Consider the following 20,229-nt stretch of genomic DNA (forward strand, 5'->3'; position numbering starts at 1 on the left):
AAGTAAGTGTGTTTAAGATTGAGCTGGGCTGTTAAGAGGGGGTCAGCATTTCTCCTTTCATTCTCCCCCATTCCACACAAGGCTACGCTTTGTAAGCAACATAAATAAGGGTTCAAATAAATAGACGTGTTTCCCTTAAAAAGAAAAGGGGGAAAATGTAAGTAAAAAAGAAACACACTGTTCCAATTGGTTGTAATATAAAATATTTCCACTTTCCCCTCAGGAAGGTGTTTTGCACATTCAGAAAAGCCACACACACCCCTGCCCCCAATCAGAAGTGTGCAGAAGTCAGGATTCTGTGGAGTCCTCTGCCTTTATGGAAGGGAGGGAAGGAGAGAAGTTTGGGGGCATGACTCAGTGGAAGAGCATCTAGTTGGCATTCAGAAAGTCCCCAGTTCAATTGCTGGCATCTCCAGTTTAAAAAATCAAGTAGGAGGTTATGTGGAAGACTTTCCAACTGAGACCCAGCAGAGCTGTGTCCAGTGAGAGTGGGCAGTGCTGACCCCAACAGACCAAAAGGTCTGGCTTGGTATAGGGCTGCTTCCTGTGTGGGTCCATGTGGTTTTTCATAGTGCTGTGCCTCCAGGAGAGTTTTTATCTGTATTTTTTAAAGTTGGTTTTCCAGTCTTTCTCTTTTTGTGATGTGCTGATAAATTGGCAATTTGGTCAATCCATTGTGTGCGTATATGTTGTGTTTTGGCTAGCCAAATGCCTATCCTGTTGGTTTCATGAAGTGTATGAACTGTTCTTGGGGCACTTTGGCATTTCCAGAATAATGCATTTTCAATCCACTTTCACAATTGTTTGCAAGTGGATTTTGCTCTTTCGCACAGTAAAATCCAGCTGCAAAGTGCATTGAAAGTGGCTTGAAAATGCATTATTCTCATGTGTGATAGTGCCCTTAGCCTCACTTCCAAAACACCTTTAGAAGGTGATTTTGCATCAGTTCAGTAAGCATCATTGTGGACCTGCTGCTCTAGAAAAGTGATAAAAAGAAGGAAAGTCTACAATTAACTTTAACATATGCTGATCTTAAGAGGGATATGAAGGGTGATGGACACACTCGGAAAGACAGCACCCCTTACCTTGTGGTGAAGGTGCTGTATTTGCCCAGGGTTGTTTTTTGTGGAAGTATTTATACCCCATATTTTGGCCTTTGAGGTTAACCAGTGTTCAGAAATGTCATCAAGAAAAGAGTAGACTGTGTTAAGACATTAGTATTGAAATCAAGATTTTGTCTGATCCTGAGTGATAGTATCAGAGTGTGTTTATCTGCTTCTGATTAAGTACATATAATATTTATACATTGATTTGTACTGTTAAAATATTGTACTGCCATCTTTTTGACCATCTGAGTCCTCCAGAACAGCTTGCAATACAAACACATCCCACAAATTGCAAGCTCTGCCAGCCTCCCCCCCGCCCCGCCCATCCCCAACACACCTCCCTGCCCATGGATCACAGGGTTAGGGTTAGTGTCATACAGGAAAACAAATGAAAGCCATTTAGAAGTTCCTTTTTGGGCCCTTTTGTTTTATTTTTATATATTTTTTCTCAGCAGTAATAAAACATTTTGAAAATGTCAAAAAATATTTCCACTGTGTGGCATGAACCATTGCTGTGTTCAGATTTGTGAGTTGGGGCATGTTCTACAATGTGATGGTGACTGAAATGACCTGGTGCAAAAAAATGTTGTTTGGTTGTGGTTGGGGAGGGTGGTCATCTACATGGGCGGGGGGGGGGGGCGCAAAACTCAGATTTTGCCCCGGGCTCCATTTGTCCTAGCTACACCCCTGGCCGCGTGGCAGAGAAGGCAGCTCCCTTGCTACCAGTCTGGTGAAGTTTCTTAGCCTTGTTTGAAGCAGCCCCGAGAGAGAATGAAGTTCCCGGGACGAACTACGTGCATGTGTTGTGGCTGTGTGCGTCTGGGGAACCAGCCCAACTCCTGGGTGAGCTCACCCTTGGGGAGGAAGCAAATCATGAAAACTCTAGGAGACAGACGTTGGCCAGATTTGGAGAAAAACAGAAGGCCAGCTGAGGGAAGAACTGAGGAGAGCTGTTCCCAAGAGCAAAGAAAATTATGTTGCCTTTATGACCCGCCTGAAACGCACAGTGCAGCAGTGGCTCAGGGCCGCAGATGTAGTATGGATTGATGACGCCTGTCAACTTATTATGAGAGAACAGTTTTTTCCAAACACTCCCTGAAGACATCTCAGCTATAGTCCAGGCCAAAGAGACGTTTGACTTGTCCGAACTAGCTGCTTTTGCAGACCAGGTGGCCAATAGTAAGAGAGCCCTTCCAGGGAAGCAAGTGCTGTTTAAAGCTACTCCTAGAGGCAAGAAAGGAGTTAAAGCTTCTTTCCAGAGAAGAGATACTCCCTCGAGACCTAGCAGAGTACTGTGTCCAGTTCTGGTCGCCGTATCTCAAAAAGGATATCGAAGAGATAGAAAAAGTGCAGAGAAGGGCAACGAGGATGATTGAGGGACTAGAGCACCTTCCTTATGAGGAGAGGCTGCAGCGTTTGGGACTCTTTAGTTTGGAGAGGAGACGTCTGAGGGGGGATATGATCGAAGTCTATAAAATTATGCATGGGGTAGAAAATGTCGACAGAGAGAAATTTTCTCTCATTCTCACAATACTAGAACTAGGGGGCATACACTGAAAATGCTGGGGGGAAGAATTAGGACTAATAAAAGGAAACACTTCTTCACGCAACGCGTGATTGGTGTTTGGAATATGCTGCCACAGGAGGTGGTGATGGCCGCTCACCTGGATAGCTTTAAAAGGGGCTTGGACAGATTTATGGAGAAGTTGATTTATGGCTACCAATCTTGATCCTCTTTGATCTGAGATTGCAAATGCCTTAACAGTCCAGGTGCTCGGGAGCAACAGAAGGCCATTGCTTTCACCTCCTGCCTGTGAGCTCCCAAAGGCACCTGGTGGGCCACTGCGAGTAGCAGAGAGCTGGACTAGATGGACTCTGGTCTGATCCAACTGGCTTGTTCTTATGTTCAGACTGGTAGGGAGGTCCACTCCGAAGGCCATCTTATGCTTTTTATGTAAAAAGGAGGGGCATTTTAAAAGCCATTCCCCTGAACTAAAAAAGGAAACCCAAGTGCAACTTGTTGGAGGTGATCGCATTCTTATGCAAGCTGAAAATTGGAAAGAAAGCAGTGAATCACAAGAGGGTTCTGACCCGTTCGAGTGAGGAATAGTGACTGTCGTGATAAAGGGAGTGAAAAAGCCACGGCCAGACCCCGAGAGGATTGCCCGGAGGCATCAAGGCTACAAAAAAAACAGCTCAGCCCATTGATTCAAACATTATGGTGAGAATGGGCAAATTGCAACTTAAAAGAGTTTGGATTTATATCCCCCCTTTCTCTCCTGCAGGAGACTCAAAGGGGCTTACAATCTCCTTGCCCTCCCCCCCTCACAACAAACACCCTGTGAGGTAGGTGGGGCTGAGAGAGCTCCGAGAAGCTGTGACTAGCCCAAGGTCACCCAGCTGGCGTGTGTGGGAGTGCACAGGCTAATCTGAATTCCCCAGATAAGCCTCCACAGCTCAGGCAGCAGAGCTGGGAATCAAACCCGGTTCCTCCAGATTAGACACACGAGCTCTTAACCTCCTAACCACTGCCAGAGAGGCTCCGTGGGCCCACACGAGCTGGCAGAAAGGGCTGAGAGAGCTCCGAGAAGCTGTGACTAACCCAAGGTCACCCAGCTGGCGTGTGTGGGAGTGTACAAGCTAATCTGAATTCCCCAGAGAAGCCTCCACAGCTCAGGCGGCAGAGCGGGGAATCAAACTCGGTTCCTCCAGATTAGATACACGAGCTCTTAACCTCCTACGTCGCTGCTGCTCCTTACTGATATAGACCAGTGTTTCCTGACCTTTTCAAAGTCGCAGTACCCTCGACCTCGCTCTTCATATCTCAGGGTACCCTTGAGGTTCGTTTGATTTTTTTTGCATTTTTAGGCTTTTTTCTGTTTTTAGTCTGTAGGGGGCGTATTATTAAGCTAGCGGCACCACTATTTCGGCGTATCTTCAGGAGACTCTCCTGATGATGCCACCCAGGTTTGGTGAGGTTTGATGTAGGGCAGTGACGGCTCACCTTTTTGAGACCGAGTGCCCAAACTGCAACCCCAAACCCACTTATTTATCGCAAAGTGCCAACACGGCAATTGAACCTGAACACTGAGGTTTTAGATTAGAAAAAACGGTTGGCTCTGAGGCATGCGTTACTCGGGAATAAGCTTGGTGGTAGAAGGTGGCTTTGCTTTGAAGAAACCATGCAATTCTTCGAACGGGTGAATCGCAACCCTAGGAGGGTTTACTCAGAAGCAAGCCACATTGCCAGAAACCGAGCTTACTCCCAGGTAAAGGATTGCACTTTAGTTCTTTGCATGAAAATCAGCGGGGTTTAACAGCGCTTAACAGGGTTACCTATACTGCTTCCCCAAAACTAGGTCTTAGGTTTCATGCTAATAATCGACTCCAGCGATCCAGGCCAGCCTAGATGTGTGTGTGTGTGTGGGGGGGAATTCTCCCCCCACAAGATGAACTCTGTTTGTGCGTGCCCACAGAAAGGGCTCTGAGTGCCACCTCTGGCACCCGTGCCATAGGTTCGCCATCACTGGTGTAGGGGATCCACATTATGGACCCCCAAAAGGGTGTTATCATCAAGAGTCTCCTGAAGATACCCTGAAAGTTTGGTGGCTCTACCTTAAAAAATGTGCTCCCCACAAACACCCCAGAAATTCCCCATTGGCTGCAATAGAGCCACTTCAGAGCAGAGAATCTGCCAGGCTCTGTCAGCAAGTTCTATGGTGGGAAAAAATAATTGTTTTTCCCCACCATAGACCTCACTGGGGCTTGCTGCTATGCCCAGCCTGCTCTGTAATGGAGATTTTATTAGGGGCTCTGGTGGGGGTTTTGCTCTGGGAAGGGGCACCAAATTTCCCATAGGGATGCTAATGAGTCTCCTACAAAGAACCAGTCAACTTTGCTGAAGTTTGGATGGCCAAAAACTCATTCTGGGGACATCAGCTTCACCTTCAATTGGGAGCCATCAGCATTTGCCCCTCCCATGCTCACTTTAAAAAAGTTTGCTAGTTTCTTTCAGGAGACTCACTAGCAGCCCTGCGGAACATTTGGTGCCCCACCCTGAAAATTATTGTAGAAAATGTTGACAGAGAGAATTTTTTCTCTCTTTCTCACAATACTAGAACCAGGGGGCATTCATTGAAAATGCTGGGGGGAAGAATTAGGACTAATAAAAGGAAACACTTCTTCACGCAACGTGTGATTGGTGTTTGGAATATGCTGCCACAGGAGGTGGTGATGGCCACTCACCTGGATAGCTTTAAAAGGGGCTTGGACAGATTTATGGAGGAGAAGTCGATTTATGGCTACCAATCTTGATCCTCCTTGATCTGAGATTGCAAATGCCTTAGCAGACCAGGTGCTCAAGAGCTGCAGCAGCAGAAGGCCATTGCTTTCATCTCCTGCCTGTGAGCTCCCAAAGGCAGCTGGTGGGCCACTGCAAGTAGCAGAGTGCTGGACTAGATGGACTCTGGTCTGATCCAGCAGGCTAGTTCTTATGTTCTTATGTTCTTATTAGCAGCAGCAGCAGCAGCAGCAGCATGAGAGAAATAAGGTACCCAGGACCTGGTGCAGGAAGTCAGTGTTGTTGAGCCGATAGGGAACAGCGACCACAATGCTGTCAGATTCAGTATCTCAGCATGCGAACAAGTGGCAACTACTAATGTAGTTACATTCGCCTTCAGAAAGGGAAATTTCTCAAAGATGAGGGGGATAGTGCGCAGGAAGCTGAAAGGGAAAATCAAGAGAGTCAAAACTGTCCAGGATGCTTGGAGGTTATTTAAAAACACAGTAATAAAAGCTCAGCTGGAATGTGTTCCACAGGTTAGAAAAGGCAGCACCCAGTCCAAAAGAAAGCCACCATGGTTAACAAGAGAGGTTGAGGAAATTATCAGAAAAAAGAAAATGTCTTTTAGAAAATGGAAGTCCAGTTTGGCTGATGAAGAATATGAGAGGGAACACAAATGGTGGCAAAAGAGAAGCAAGTTAGCTGTAAGGGAGGCAAAAAAGGATTATGAGGAACGCATGGCTATGAACATCAAGACCAGCAACAAACAGTTCTTCAAGTACATCAAAAGCAGGAAGCCAGCAAGAGAAGCGGTAGGCCCATTAGATGACAAAGGAACAAAGGGTGTGCTAAAAGATGGCAGGGAGATTGCAGAGAAGCTGAATGAATTCTTTGCATCTGTCTTCACCCAAGAGGAGGTGAGGAACATTCCTGCACCTGAACCAAGCTTCTTAGGAGGCGAATCCGAGGAACTAGCGAAGATAGTGGTAGACAAGGAAGAAGTTCTGGCAGCCATTGATAAACTAAATGTTACCAAATCCCCTGGCCCAGATTGCATTCACCCAAGAGTTCTTAAAGAGCTCAAGCATGAAATTGCTGATCTTCTCACTTTAATATGCAACTTATCCCTGAAATCAGGCTCCATCCCTGAAGACTGGAAGATGGCCAATGTCACACCAATCTTTAAGAAAGGATCTAGGGGGGACCTGGGAAATTACAGGCCAGTCAGTTTGACATCTGTTCCTGGTAAATTAGTAGAATCTATCATTAAAGATAAAATTATAAAACATGTAGAAAAGCAAGACCTGCTGAGAAAGAGTCAGCATGGCTTTTGCAGAGGCAAATCCTGTCTTACAAACTTACTAGAGTTCTTTGAGGGTGTAAACAGGCATGTGGACAGGGGTGAACCGGTGGACATTGTCTACTTGGATTTCCAAAAGGCTTTTGACAAAGTTCCTCACCAGAGACTGTTGAGAAAACTCAGCAATGAAGGAATAAGAGGGGAAGTCCTCCTATGGATTAAAAACTGGTTGAGAAACAGGAAACAAAGAGTGGGTGTGAATGGGAAGTTCTCACAATGGAGAGATGTAGGGAGTGGTGTCCCCCAAGGATCCGTTTTGGGACCAGTGCTCTTTAACCTATTCATAAATGACCTGGAAGTAGGGGTGGGTAGCATGGTGGCCAAGTTTGCAGATGATACCAAATTATGTAGGGTGGTGAGAACCACAAAGGATTGCGAAGAGCTCCAAGCGGACCTTGATAAATTAGGTGAGTGGGCTCATAAATGGCAAATGCAGTTCAATGTAGCAAAATGTAAAGTGATGCACATAGGGGCAAAAAATCCAAACTTCACATACACGCTACAGGGGTCAGTGCTATCAGTCACAGACCAGGAAAGGGATTTAGGCGTCTTAGTTGATAGTTCCATGGGAATGTCAACTCAATGCATGGCAGCTGTGAAAAAGGCAAACTCTATGCTGGGGATCATTAGAAAAGGAATTGATAATAAAACTGCAAAGATTGTCATGCCCTTATATAAAGCAGTGGTGCGACCGCACTTGGAGTACTGTGTCCAGTTCTGGTCGCCGCATCTCATAAAGGATATTGAAGAGATAGAAAAAGTGCAGAGAAGGGCAACAAGGATGATTGAGGGACTGGAGCACCTTCCCTATGAGGAGAGGCTGCAGCGTTTGGGACTCTTTAGTTTGGAGAGAAGGCGGCTGAGGGGGGATATGATTGAAGTCTACAAAACTATGCATGGGGTAGAAAATGTTGACAGAGAGAAATTTTTTCTCTCTTTCTCACAATACTAGAACCAGGGGGCATTCATTGAAAATGCTGGGGGGAAGAATTAGGACTAATAAAAGGAAACACTTCTTCACGCAACGTGTGATTGGTGTTTGGAATATGCTGCCACAGGAGGTGGTGATGGCCACTCACCTGGATAGCTTTAAAAGGGGCTTGGACAGATTTATGGAGGAGAAGTTGATTTATGGCTACCAATCTTGATCCTCTTTGATCTGAGATTGCAAATGCCTTAACAGACCAGGTGATCGGGAGCAACAGCCGCAGAAGGCCATTGCTTTCACCTCCTGCACGTGAGCTCCCAAAGGCACCTGGTGGGCCACTGCGAGTAGCAGAGAGCTGGACTAGATGGACTTTGGTCTGATCCAGCTGGCTTGTTCTTATGTTCTTATGTTCTTAAGGTAACCCTTCTGTCGAGTGGAGTAATAGAGTGAACAAGAGAAGTTTGTTAACATTTCTGTTGGCCGCTTTCTGACAGAGAGCAATCTTTGTAACAGAGCTCAGAATGGAAACGCACAGAAGTAAAGTTTCAAAGGAAGCAAAATACTTTGCAACAGGAAGGGCTTTGAGACCCATTAAGTAACTGTGGCTGCTTGCATTCTCTCATAGGGTTTACATTACTCCGAGGCGTAGAATTTGTCCCGGGAGAAAGAAAGGCCTTCAGTCTATCAAGAGACCCCAATGGCGTTGAAAGAGGATTACTTCTCTCCCCTAGAATTATCAAAATTACAATAATTTTTACTGAGCTCTCGAGGTTTCCCTTTCACGCAGCAGTCCACGAGAGAGAAAATCCAGACCAGGACAAAACATGTTTATATCAAGTATGTCATAAGTATGCCAAACCCCCTCCCAACTAAGTAGGGTTCAGTGGGCAATGAGCATGTTGGACGCTTGGCTTCCTCGGCCGGCCATCTAAAGCTCCAGCTCCAGCAGGTTAAAATAGAGGTTCTGCGAAGGGCCTTTGGAAGATTTCTTCGCCATGGCGCTGATTTGGGTGCTGCTCTTCTGGCTCCTGCCGCAGGTCAGGCATGAGTCACTGAGATCGAAGTGCCTCTTGCCCAGACCCTTCCAGCTGCAGGAGGCCTATTACAAGCCAGCAGACCTCACTGTTGGGGGGATCTTGCCCCATCTCAAGTCTTCAGTCACAGAAACGACCTTTGCAAAACCTCCCAGAAATGTCTTTGTTGCACGGTAAGTTTTGCCAGACGGGGTCTGGGTTGTTTTACTTTTCAACCCGGGGAGCAAAATCCAGTGGCAATTCCGTAATGATTGATCTGAGTTAACTAGAAGGGTGAATCTATTAGTCAGGGCAGAATATAAGAATAGTCAGTTGAATCAGACCTGAGTTCATCTAGTTCAGTTATCTCTGTTACTCGCAGAGGTTCACCAGGTGCCTTTGGGAGCTTACAGGCAGGAGGTGGTGCCACGGCCTTCAGGAGCCGTTGCTCCCGATCACTTAGTCTGTTAAGGTATTTTGCAATCTCAGATCAAGGAGGATCACAGGTAACATAAATCGACTTCTCCTCTTCCATAAATCTGTCCAAGCCTCATTTAAAGTTATCCAGGTGAGTGGCCATCACCACCTCCTGTGGCAGCATATTCCAAACACCAATCACACATTGCGTGAAGAAGTGTTTCCTTTTGCGAGTCCTTCTGACTTCTTTTCCTCATATTTTCAATGAATGCGTTCCGAAACTAGTATTAGAGAAAGAGAGAAAAATTTCTCTCTGTCGACATTTTCTACCCCAGGCATCATTTTATAGACTTCAATCATATCCCCCTCAGATGTCTCCTCTCCAAACTAAAGAGTCCCAAACGCTTCAGATTTGAAAATCTAGTACTGCAGGCTATCAGGTTTAAGGGAGACGCAGCTGCCCAGTTTTCTGGCCTCCATATTAGCCATATGGGAAATGCCAGATTTCACATTATGACGCTGAATTCTCCATCCAACTTTCTTATGGATAGTGATGGCCAGTTTGTGTGTGTGTGTTTGTGTGAAGCACCATCAGCAACTCCAGCAAGATCTTTCAAGGCAGAGGTGGGAGAAGCAGAGGTGGTTTCCCATTGCCTTTCTCTGTAGAGTCTTCCTTGATGGTCTCCCATCGAAATACCCAGTCCTGCCTAGTTTCTGAGATCTGATTAGATCAGTCCATACTGGGCCACCTTTCCCCCCATGATGGGCTTTAGACATATTTGAAAGATAACTGGTTGAATGCATGCAGGAATGGGTTATCAACTGCCATTACATATGGTAACTAATTGGAACCTCCATGATCAGATGGCAGTCTACCAATAGATATCATCTGCTAGGGGAAAATGGCAGGAGAGGGTCATTTTCTTGCTCTCTAAGGATAAGGATGCTGGGCTAAATAGAACTTTGATGTGGCCCATCAAGGATCTGATGAATGTAGCAACAAGCTACCACTTTTTGCAAATTAATACACATGCAATCAATATCCCTGAATAAAATCTTGCTTTTATGCTGGAGATCTTGCTTTTGTATAATAAGGGGATAATAAGGAAAGGAATTGATAATAAAACTGCAAAGATTGTCATGCCCTTCTATAAAGCAGTGGTGCGACCGCACTTGGAGTCCTGTGTTCAGTTCTGGTCGCCACATCTCAAAAAGGATATCGAAGAGATAGAAAAAGTGCAGAGAAGGGCAACGAGGATGATTGAGGGACTGGAGCACCTTCCTTATGAGGAGAGGCTGCAGCGTTTGAGACTCTTTAGTTTGGAGAGGAGACGGCTGAGGGGGGATATGATTGAAGTCTAGAAAATTATTCATGGGGTAGAAAATGTTGACAGAGAAATTTTTCTCTCTTTCTCACAATACTAGAACCAGGGGGCATCCATTGAAAATGCTGGGGGGAAGAATTAGGACTAATAAAAGGAAACACTTCTTCACGCAACGTGTGATTGGTGTTTGGAATATGCTGCCCCAGGAGGTGGTGATGGCCACTCACCTGGATAGCTTTAAAAGGGGCTTGGACAGATTTATGGAGGAGAAGTCGATCTCTGGCTACCAATCTTGATCCTCCTTGAACTGAGATTGCAAATGCCTTAGCAGACCAGGTGCTCGGGAGCAGCAGCAGCAGCAGCAGAAGGCCATTGCTTTCACCTCCTGCCTGTGAGCTCCCAAAGGCACCTGGTGGGCCACTGCGAGTAGCAGAGAGCTGACCAGATGGACTCTGGTCTGATCCAGCTATTGTTCTATGTTCTTATACATAAGCCACCGCCTGTGAGCTCCCAAAGGCACCTGGTGGGCCACTGCGAGTAGCAGAGAGCTGGACTAGATGGACTCTGGTCTGATCCAGCTGGCTTGTTCTTATGTTCTTATGTAGTGGAGATTGCGCAACACTTGAATGATCTCAACAAAGAGATACAGGGTTGGATCAAAGCTGTGACAAGAGTTTTTATGGCAGCATTTGTCCCTCTGAAGCAAGAAAATAATTTGGCACACTTTCTCACCAGGAAAACTCTGTTTAATGGTCATATATCCACAGAGAGGTTCTGGTGAATGATCCCCAAGAAAGGTTTCCATTTTCATGCAATCCTGAGGTTCCAGGGGAGCTCCAGATGGAAATCATTGATCTGTAATGTGATGCCATTCTCAATGACAAATTTTCTGAAGTTGACATTAGCAGATATTACCAGTTTTGAAGTCCAAATTATTCACAACTTAAGGCTTTTGCTGCTAAAATGTTGTCCACGTTTGGTGAACGTATGTGTGTGAACAGCTCTTCTCTATAATGAATGTTAATAAACCAAAAAATATGTTCTCAGCTTTTAGAGATAAGCCTGAACAGCATACTCAAAATTGCTACAGTACAGACTTTGACTCCAGATTTTGAAGCAGTAGTCCAAATCAGGAGGTATTTTAGGGTTGGTGGTTCGGCTCTGCCGATCCTGCAGATCAGGCCGAGCTGCGTGGGATCCGGATGGACTCGGACGCTGCTGGTCCAAGCTCAGGACACCCGAAACTCAGCTGCTCCGAGCCCATGGGGCTCCGAACAGCAGCTCGCCTGAACAGCAGCGTCGGCTGAGTTAAAAAAACAAACAAAACTCCACGTGCATGCAAGGGCAGCATGGGATTTCCCTCCAAAAAAGGAAAAAACCTCCCAGCCAGCAAGGCTCGGCGGGGGGAACCACCCACCCACCCACCCACCTGCCAGCGGTGCCCCACTCCCACCCCAACCCCAAAAGACAGGAAAACCAGTGAGGGGGGGAAGTAAAACTTCCCGCGGCTGATCCCAGCCAGCCAGCAAGACGATACATACCTTGGCGGGAGGGAGGAATTAAAAACACCAGACCTACCAGACCACGGCCACACAGCCCAGAAAACACACACAAGACTTGCAGCAGTAGGCTGCTTGGCCGCACAAGCCTCTTACTGTTGCCGGCTTAGGCCATCTAACCTTCAAGCACCTCTGAAGATGCCAGCCACAGGTGCAGGCCAAACAGTAGGAGCAACCAACAGTAGGAGCAACCAACAGTAGGAGTAACCAACTGCTGCAAGTGTTGTGTGTGTTTTCTGGGCTGGGTGGCCATGGTCTGGTAGGTCCTGCTACTGTAGTTTGGCCTGCACCTGTGGATCCTAATGATTTCTTCACTTGGTCACCCCAAAATCACCACCACATCATGGCACAAGTCTTAGACACATGTCTGCACAAAACAATCACACACACCACGCTTCATGGTCCCACAGTGGCCCAAAACCTGTTTTAAAAGCATGGATCCTAATCCTAACTTTGCCCCCCTTCAACCAAACTGCACCAAACTTGAAGGATATGATCGGGAAGGTGTCCTGAAGATACCCTGAAAGTTTGGTGTGACTAGCTTAAAACATTTTTTGTGAAACCTCCATGTGCAGGAGCAGTGAAACAATTTTTTAAAGCTAGTGACACCAGTATTCCAGGGTATCTTTAGGAGACCGTCCTGATGACACTCCCCAAGTTTGGTGAAGTTTGGTTCAGGGGGAGCAAAGTTATGGACTCCCAAAGAGGGTGCCCAACCACCCATTGTTTCCAATGGGAGCTAATAGAAGATAGGGGCTGTCCCTTAGAGGGTCCATAACTGTGGCCCCCCTGAACCAAACTTCACCACACTTGGGGGGTGTCATAATTAGGGTCTTCAGAAGATACCCCGACATTTTGGTTTCACTAGCTTTTTAAAAACTGTTTTGTGTTTTCCATCCCCCCTTCTCAACAAGAGCCTTGCATCAGTACTCTTATTGAGGAGGGGGGATGGAAAACACAAAACAATTTTTTCAAGCTAGTGATACCAAAATTTCAGGGTATCATCTGGAGACTGTCCTAATGATGCCCCCCAAGTTTGGTGCAGTTTGGTTGAGGGCAGCCAAAGTTATGGACCCTCAAAGGGGTAGCCCTCATCTCCTTAGCTCCCATGGGAAATAATGGGGGATGGGGCACCCCCTTTGGGGGTCCATGGCCCACCTGAACCAAACTTCACCAAACTTGGGAGGTGTCATCAGTAGGGTCTCCTGAAGGTACCCTGAAATTTTGGTGTCACTAGCTTAACAATTGCACCCCTGACAGGCACCCTCAGAAATTCTCCATTGACATCAGCCTCCTGAAATTTTGGTGCCAATACCTCTAAAAATGCGCCCCCTGCAGGCCAAAACGCAAAAAACACCAAAAAAACACATCCGAGAATCTCAGATGTTACCGTGAGTTCGGAGATACCCGAGCATGGCAGGCTCGGAGATGGGGCGATCCAAGCTCAGCCATCCGAACTGGGCCTGATCCCGAACCGGGGCCGAATTTTTTCACCATCAATTACCAAGGACTGTTAAATAAAAGAAAATATTGTGAGAGTGTTGTTGTTTTAAGCATTTTTGTATTTTACGTATTAGCTAATATTACTAATTGGCTTTGCCCGTGTCTTTTATAAAGTTTACCATTATGTTTTACGGTACACATTGCTCAATCACGCGACATTTATGTCATATCTGGCCCTCCTAACAAATGATGGTGCACACCTTCAGAGGTTTTAACTACATCAGATAGCTGTCCATGCAGGCCTCATCTAACTTCTAATGAAGTGTTGGAACAGAGGTCTTTTATTTGTTCTGATAACCTACTATCCATATCGAGCTTCCACAGTTTCATCCAGAGATGCTGCCTTGAAACTGAATGAAATACTGTTTTAAGATCTAGAAAGGCAACATATAATTGTCTAGATTGTTAAGAACATAACAACATAAGAACATAAGAACAAGCCAACTGGATCAGACCAGAGTCCATCTAGTCCAGCTCTCTGCTACTCGCAGTGGCCCACCAGGTGCCTTTGGGAGCTCACATGCAGGATGTGAAAGCAATGGCCTTCTGCGGCTGTTGCTCCCGATCACCTGTACTGTTAAGGCATTTGCAATCTCAGATCAAAGAGGATCAAGATTGGTAGCCATAAATCTACTTCTCCTCCATAAATCTGTCCAAGCCCCTTTTAAAGCTATCCAGGTGAGTGGCCATCACCACCTCCTGTGGCAGCATATTCCAAACACCAATCACACGTTGCATGAAGAAGTGTTTCCTTTTATTTGTCCTAATTCTTCCCCCCAGCATTTTCAGTGTATGCCCCCTGGTTCTAGTATTGTGAGAAAGAGAGAGAAATTTCTCTCTGCCAACATTTTGTACCCCATGCATAATTTTATAGACTTCAATCATATCCCCCCTCAGATGCGTCCTCTCCAAACTAAAGAGTCCCAAACGCTGCAGCCTCTCCTCATAGGGAAGGTGCTCCAGTCCCTCAATCATCCTCGTTGCCCTTCTCTGCACTTTTTCTAACTCCTCAATATCCTTTTTGAGATGTGGCGACCAGAACTGAACACAGTACTCCAAGTGCGGCCGCACCACGGCTTTATATAAGGGCATGACAATCTTTTGTGCACGTACTTATTTTGTTTGTGCACGTACTTATTTATTTTAAAAAAACTGTAATGGAAAGCAACTCTGCCTAAATCCCATCTGCTCTAATGCCAGAAAGCAGTTTTCAACCAATTTGACATAGGGGTGTCTGGTATATAATTTTCCTATGACATCAAGGAGAGAAAAGGTCCATGATTATATGCTTATTTTCTTACCTGTTTCTTGTATATCGATACAATAGTACATGTTGTCTGTTCTTTGGGAATTGTACCAGTTCTATCAATATGTGTAAATAAATGAGCAAGCACTAGAACCTAGGACAGTGATGGCGAACCTATGGCACGGGTGCCAGAGGTGGCACTCGGAGCCCTCTCTGTGGGCATGCGCACACAGAGTTCGTCATGTGGGGGGTGGGAAATCACCCCCATACACACACCTAGGTTGGCCTGGGCCACTGAGCATGACGTGCGCGCACCGCGGTGAGCAGGGAGGACTCAGCTGGCGGGCCTGGTACCTGTGTTCCAGGTGGCTGCTGCCCTAGGGGGAGGGTGCAGAGGAGGCAGAGATGTTAGAGAAGCACAGAGCAGTGTACGTGGGACTTCCTGGAGGCTAGAGCAGGCTGGCCCCTGCTCGAGCGGGTGGGGCGGAGGAAGAGGGAGCCAACCGGTTTTTTCTAAACTAAAACCTCAGCATTCAGGTTAAATTGCTGGGTTGGCACTTCGCGATAAATAAGTGGGGTTTGTGTTGCAATTTGAGCACTTGGTCTCAAAAAGGTTCGCCATCACTGACCTAGGATATCAGAGGGAACAAGGCTTTCTACATGGGCCTTATTACTTTTAAGCACATCTATCAGGGATATGTTTTCATTAGGAGTAAAAGGTGACCAAACAGATACAGGGGCCACACGTTTCCCCACAGAAATTTCTGCGGACTCTTAAATTCACTTTATATCATTAAACAACTTATAAAAAGGTTTCTCTGGGGTATCCTTTGGGGTGCAAGAATCTAATTCATAGCTAATTCTCCCCTCGAGATCGGTGAACATTTTCCACAATTTTGTCATATGCTTTTGAGCTAAGTTCTTGCCATGACTTTTTATATGAGGCAAGTTTCACTTCTTTAAGCAGTTGTTTATATCTATTACTAAGCTCAAAGAAGGCTTTGGGGAGATATTTATTTGGAGTATGTTTATATCTTCTAAGAATATATCTGTTTTCTTTTCCTATGCAGACATTCCTTATCATACTAAGAATTATTTACCCTCTTCTTATTTTGAGCTATCTTAGTTGTCTTAATTTTTTAAAATGGTCTCAAAATTTAATCAAAACATCTTACAGGGCCAAAGCAACATCAGCATTTGGGGCATTATTTTATTCCTAAGTTTCAAGAATGACTCACTATTTAAGGCTCACTGCACTTTATATTTAAGGCTCACTACACCATTTCAGTCGACTATCAACAGTAATTTCAGTAGGGGGCAATACTAAAGTTTTCACTAATTTGTCCTTTTTAATTTTTTAAAATCAAATTTAATTCAGTAGAGCATAAATGGCTTGTGATCTTTTCTGGGCGAGAACCTACAGAAAAATATTGAATATCATCTGAGAGGTTAAAAGTAATTAAAATGTAATCAGTAACACTTGCTCTCCTACATGTGAAATAGGCAAATTCACCAAATATGACACAATCAGCATTATAATTCAGTAGTACTAAAACTAAATTCCTAATCAACTGACAGAAAACCTTCCCAGACATTTATTTAGTAGACTTAACAGGCAGTGCCTTCCCTGGTCTCCTGGCTACTATCATCAATCCATTCTCTGGCATTACCAATCCAAGCATTAAAATAATCCAGTAAAATAATCTTTGCATTGGAATAATTAACCTCCAAATCCAAATCGTAGAATTCCATTTTGTGCCAACAATTGTTATAATAAAATGGAGAAGTACAAGGAGGAATATGGGCATGAATTAACAAAATTTGCAGTTTGCAAGTTCTTTGCGGGTCGTGTGGATTCTCTCACATAAAAGCATATGTTCTAGGCGGTTATAGATATGGTGAGCCTGTGGAGTTTTGAAAGTCCTTTTGGCTGTAAGAAATGATGGGATAGTACCTGTGTCTCTGCAGCGTAGAAGAAAGGTTAGAGAACACAGTAGGTGTGCTTTCCTGAGCCGTAGTTTTTCCAATTTCCGTGTGTCTTGGAACAATTTCTCCCTGTAGAGATGTTCAATGTATTGTCGAAGGTTTTCACGGCCGGAATCACTGGGATGCTGTGTGGTTTCCAGGCTGTATGGCCGTGTTCTAGCAGCATTCTCTCCTGACGTTTCGCCTGCATCTGTGGCTGGCATCTTCAGAGGATCTGATGGTAGGAATGGAAAGCAAGTGGAGTATATATACTGTGAGGTCAAAAGGTGAGGCCATCTGAATAGAGTAGCCTGGCATGTGAGTCACAGAGAAGTCTGAAGCATGGGAGTAACAATGAAGATAGCAAGGTCAATAGGTGAATGCATCTGAATAGAAGTATCCTGGTCAATAGCACTCAAAGGAAACAAAGACCAGGATACTTCTATTCAGATGCATTCACCTATTGACCTTGCTATCTTCATTGTTACTCCCATGCTTCAGACTTCTCTGTGACTCACATGCCAGGCTACTCTATTCAGATGGCCTCACCTTTTGACCTCACAGTATATATACTCCACTTGCTTTCCATTCCTACCATCAGATCCTCTGAAGATGCCAGCCACAGATGCAGGCAAAACGTCAGGAGAGAATGCTGCTAGAACACGGCCATACAGCCCGGAAACCACATATCGCCCCAGTGATTCCGGCCGTGAAAGCCTTCGACAAGACATGGAATAAAATGAATTAAATAGTAGCCTTTAGGTCAGAGGGACTTCTTGGCTGTGCAATGAAGGTGGGGGAAGATAGTTTTCCTTGGCTTCCCTTCTTCTACCATTCCCCCTTACCACACGCCTCTGATTGCAGCCCAGTTGTCAAAAACTATCAGCACATCCTGGCCCTCGTATTTGCCATCAACGAGATCAACAAGGATCCGCTCCTCCTCCCCAACATCACGCTGGGCTTCCGCATCTATCAGGACACCTACTTTGCAAGAATGACCTACCAGGCTGGCCTATCCTTTCTCTCCACCGGCAATCAAATGGTCCCCAACTACAGATGCAGCAGAGAAGAGAAACTGGTGTCAGTCATTGGAAGCCTCTACTCCAGAATCTCACTGCAAATGGCCTCCATCTTGGGCATCTTCAAGATCCCACAGGTAAGAGGGTTTTTTTTTCCTGGGAAGAGGTGTACGTAATTTGGAGAGGTCCTAACTGCAGATATCAGGGACTGAACATAAGAACATAAGAACAAGCCAGCTGGATCAGACCAGAGTCCATCTAGTCCAGCTCTCTGCTGCTCGCAGTGGCCCACCAGGTGCCTTTGGGAGCTCACATGCAGGAGGTGAAAGCAATGGCCTTCTGCTGCTGCTGCTGCTGCTGCTGCTGCTCCCGAGCACCTGGTCTGCTCAGGCATTTGCAATCTCAGATCAAAGAGGATCAAGATTGGTAGCCATAAATTGACTTCTCCTCCATAAATCTGCCCAAGCCCCTTTTAAAGCTATCCAGGTGAGCGGCCATCACCACCTCCTGTGGCAGCATATTCCAAACACCAATAACACGTTGCGTGAAGAAGTGTTTCCTTTTATTAGTCCTAATTCTTCCCCCCAGCATTTTCAATGTTTGCCTCCCTGGTTCTAGTATTGTGAGAAAGAGAGAAAAATTTCTCTCTGTCGATGTTTTCTACCCCATGCATAATTTTATAGGCTTCAATCATATCCCCCCTCAGACGCCTCCTCTCCAAACTAAAGAGTCCCAAACGCTGCAGCCTCTCCTCATAAGGAAGGTGCTCCTATCCCTCATTCATCTTCGTTGCCCTTCTCTGCACTTTTTCTATCTCTTCAATATCCTTTTTGAGATGCGACGACCAGAACTGGACACAGGACTCCAAGTGCGGTCACACCACAGCTTTATAGAAGGGCATGACAATCCTTGCAGTTTTATTATCAACTCCTTTCCTAATGATCCCCAGCACAGAGTTTGCCTTTTTCACAGCTGCCAGGCATTGAGTTGACATTCCCATGGAACTATCAACTAAGACGCCCAAATCCCTTTCCTGGTCTGAACCGGAGACCTTCCAAGTGAAAAGCAAGGGTGCCTGCCACTGTGGACTCAAAGATGGTCTCCTTCTGCTACCGCAGAGATCATCCTCTGCTGTCACATGCAAAACATAAAGAATTTTAAACAAAGAAATAAAATCACACATAGGAATTGCAACCACAAAGGACTGAGTTAAAGTAAAGAAGAATAACATACAATCCTCTGAACCCTAACACGATGCATATCCCTACAGTTGAAAATAGGTGCTTAATTATTGGAGGAGGAGGAGGAGGAGTTTGGATTTATATCCCCCCTTTCTCTCCTGCAGGAGACTCAAAGGGGCTTACAATCTCCTTGCCCTCCCCCCCTCACAACAAACACCCTGTGAGGTAGGTGGGGCTGAGAGAGCTCCGAGAAGCTGTGACTAGCCCAGGGGTAGGGAACCTGCGGCTCTCCAGATGTTCAGGAACTACAATTCCCATCAGCCCCTACTAGCATGGCCAATTGGCCATGCTGACAGAGGCTGATGGGAATTGTAGTTCCTGAGCATCTGGAGAGCCGCAGGTTCCCTACCCCTGGACTAGCCCAAGGTCACCCAGCTGGCGTGTGTGGGAGTGCACAGGCTAATCTGAATTCCCCAGAGAAGCCTCCACAGCTCAGGCGGCAGAGCTGGGAATCAAACCCGGTTCCTCCAGATTAGATACACGAGCTCTTAATCACCTACCCCACTGCTGCTCCTGTGTAATATATTTTTCTCTGTTAAGGTCTTTCACTGCCGCTAGCGTTGTTGTAATTTATGCAGCAATAAACCCCCACAGCCATGCCCATCCTCCCACAATACGATTGGCTGCACCTGTGTAGCTTTGCAGGTGCAACATGCAGTTTTTTGTAAAGGATGGGCACCCCTGGAATGGCAGGACACTGGCAGGCGGATTCTCCCTGACCTTGGATGGCATGGTGGAAGGCAGGGAAATAAAGCCATTCGCGGCCTTGGCCCTGCTTATCTGAGGGACCGTCTCTCCCTATATCGCCCTTCTAGGCCCCTCCGCTCATCGGAGGCGGACCTACTGGTGATCCCTGGCCCCAAGGCGATCCGGCTGGCCTCCACAAGGGCCAGGGCTTTTACTGCTCTGGCCCCTACCTGGTGGAACAGGCTTCCAGGTGAGATCAGGGCCCTGCAGGACTTACAAAGTTTCCACAGGGCCTGCAAAACGGACCTGTTCCACCAGGCGTTTGGCCAGCCGGGATGATTTCAACTCTGCCATAAAGAACATCTGGCCTCCTGTGGGTACATAAAGGGGGGAGGGAGGGGTTGAAGCCATCTGTAGTTTTAGTATTTTATGTATTATTTTATGGAATTTATGTATCATGATACGTTTTAAATTGTTTTATCACTGATGGACACCGCCCTGAACCTTTGGGGGAGGGCGGTATATGAATGAATGAATGAATGAATGAATGAATGAATGAATGAATGAATGAATGAATG

At 46.0% G+C, this 20,229-nt stretch overlaps 1 protein-coding gene across 1 annotated transcript in view; it reads left to right on the top strand.

Annotated features, from left to right (window-relative positions):
• The first annotated feature begins 8,671 nt into the window (after positions 1 to 8,671).
• The window catches only part of LOC125432742 (vomeronasal type-2 receptor 26-like), an 11,954-nt gene continuing 396 nt past the window's right edge, over positions 8,672 to 20,229 (top strand). The window contains exons 1-2 of the mRNA XM_048496625.1: positions 8,672 to 8,883; positions 17,569 to 17,860. Coding sequence (XP_048352582.1) covers positions 8,672 to 8,883; positions 17,569 to 17,860 — 504 coding nt within the window. The remainder of the gene's footprint in view (positions 8,884 to 17,568; positions 17,861 to 20,229) is intronic.

The sequence above is a fragment of the Sphaerodactylus townsendi genome, linkage group LG05 (assembly GCF_021028975.2).
Source record: "Sphaerodactylus townsendi isolate TG3544 linkage group LG05, MPM_Stown_v2.3, whole genome shotgun sequence".
NCBI classification, from domain to species: Eukaryota; Metazoa; Chordata; class Lepidosauria; order Squamata; family Sphaerodactylidae; genus Sphaerodactylus; species Sphaerodactylus townsendi.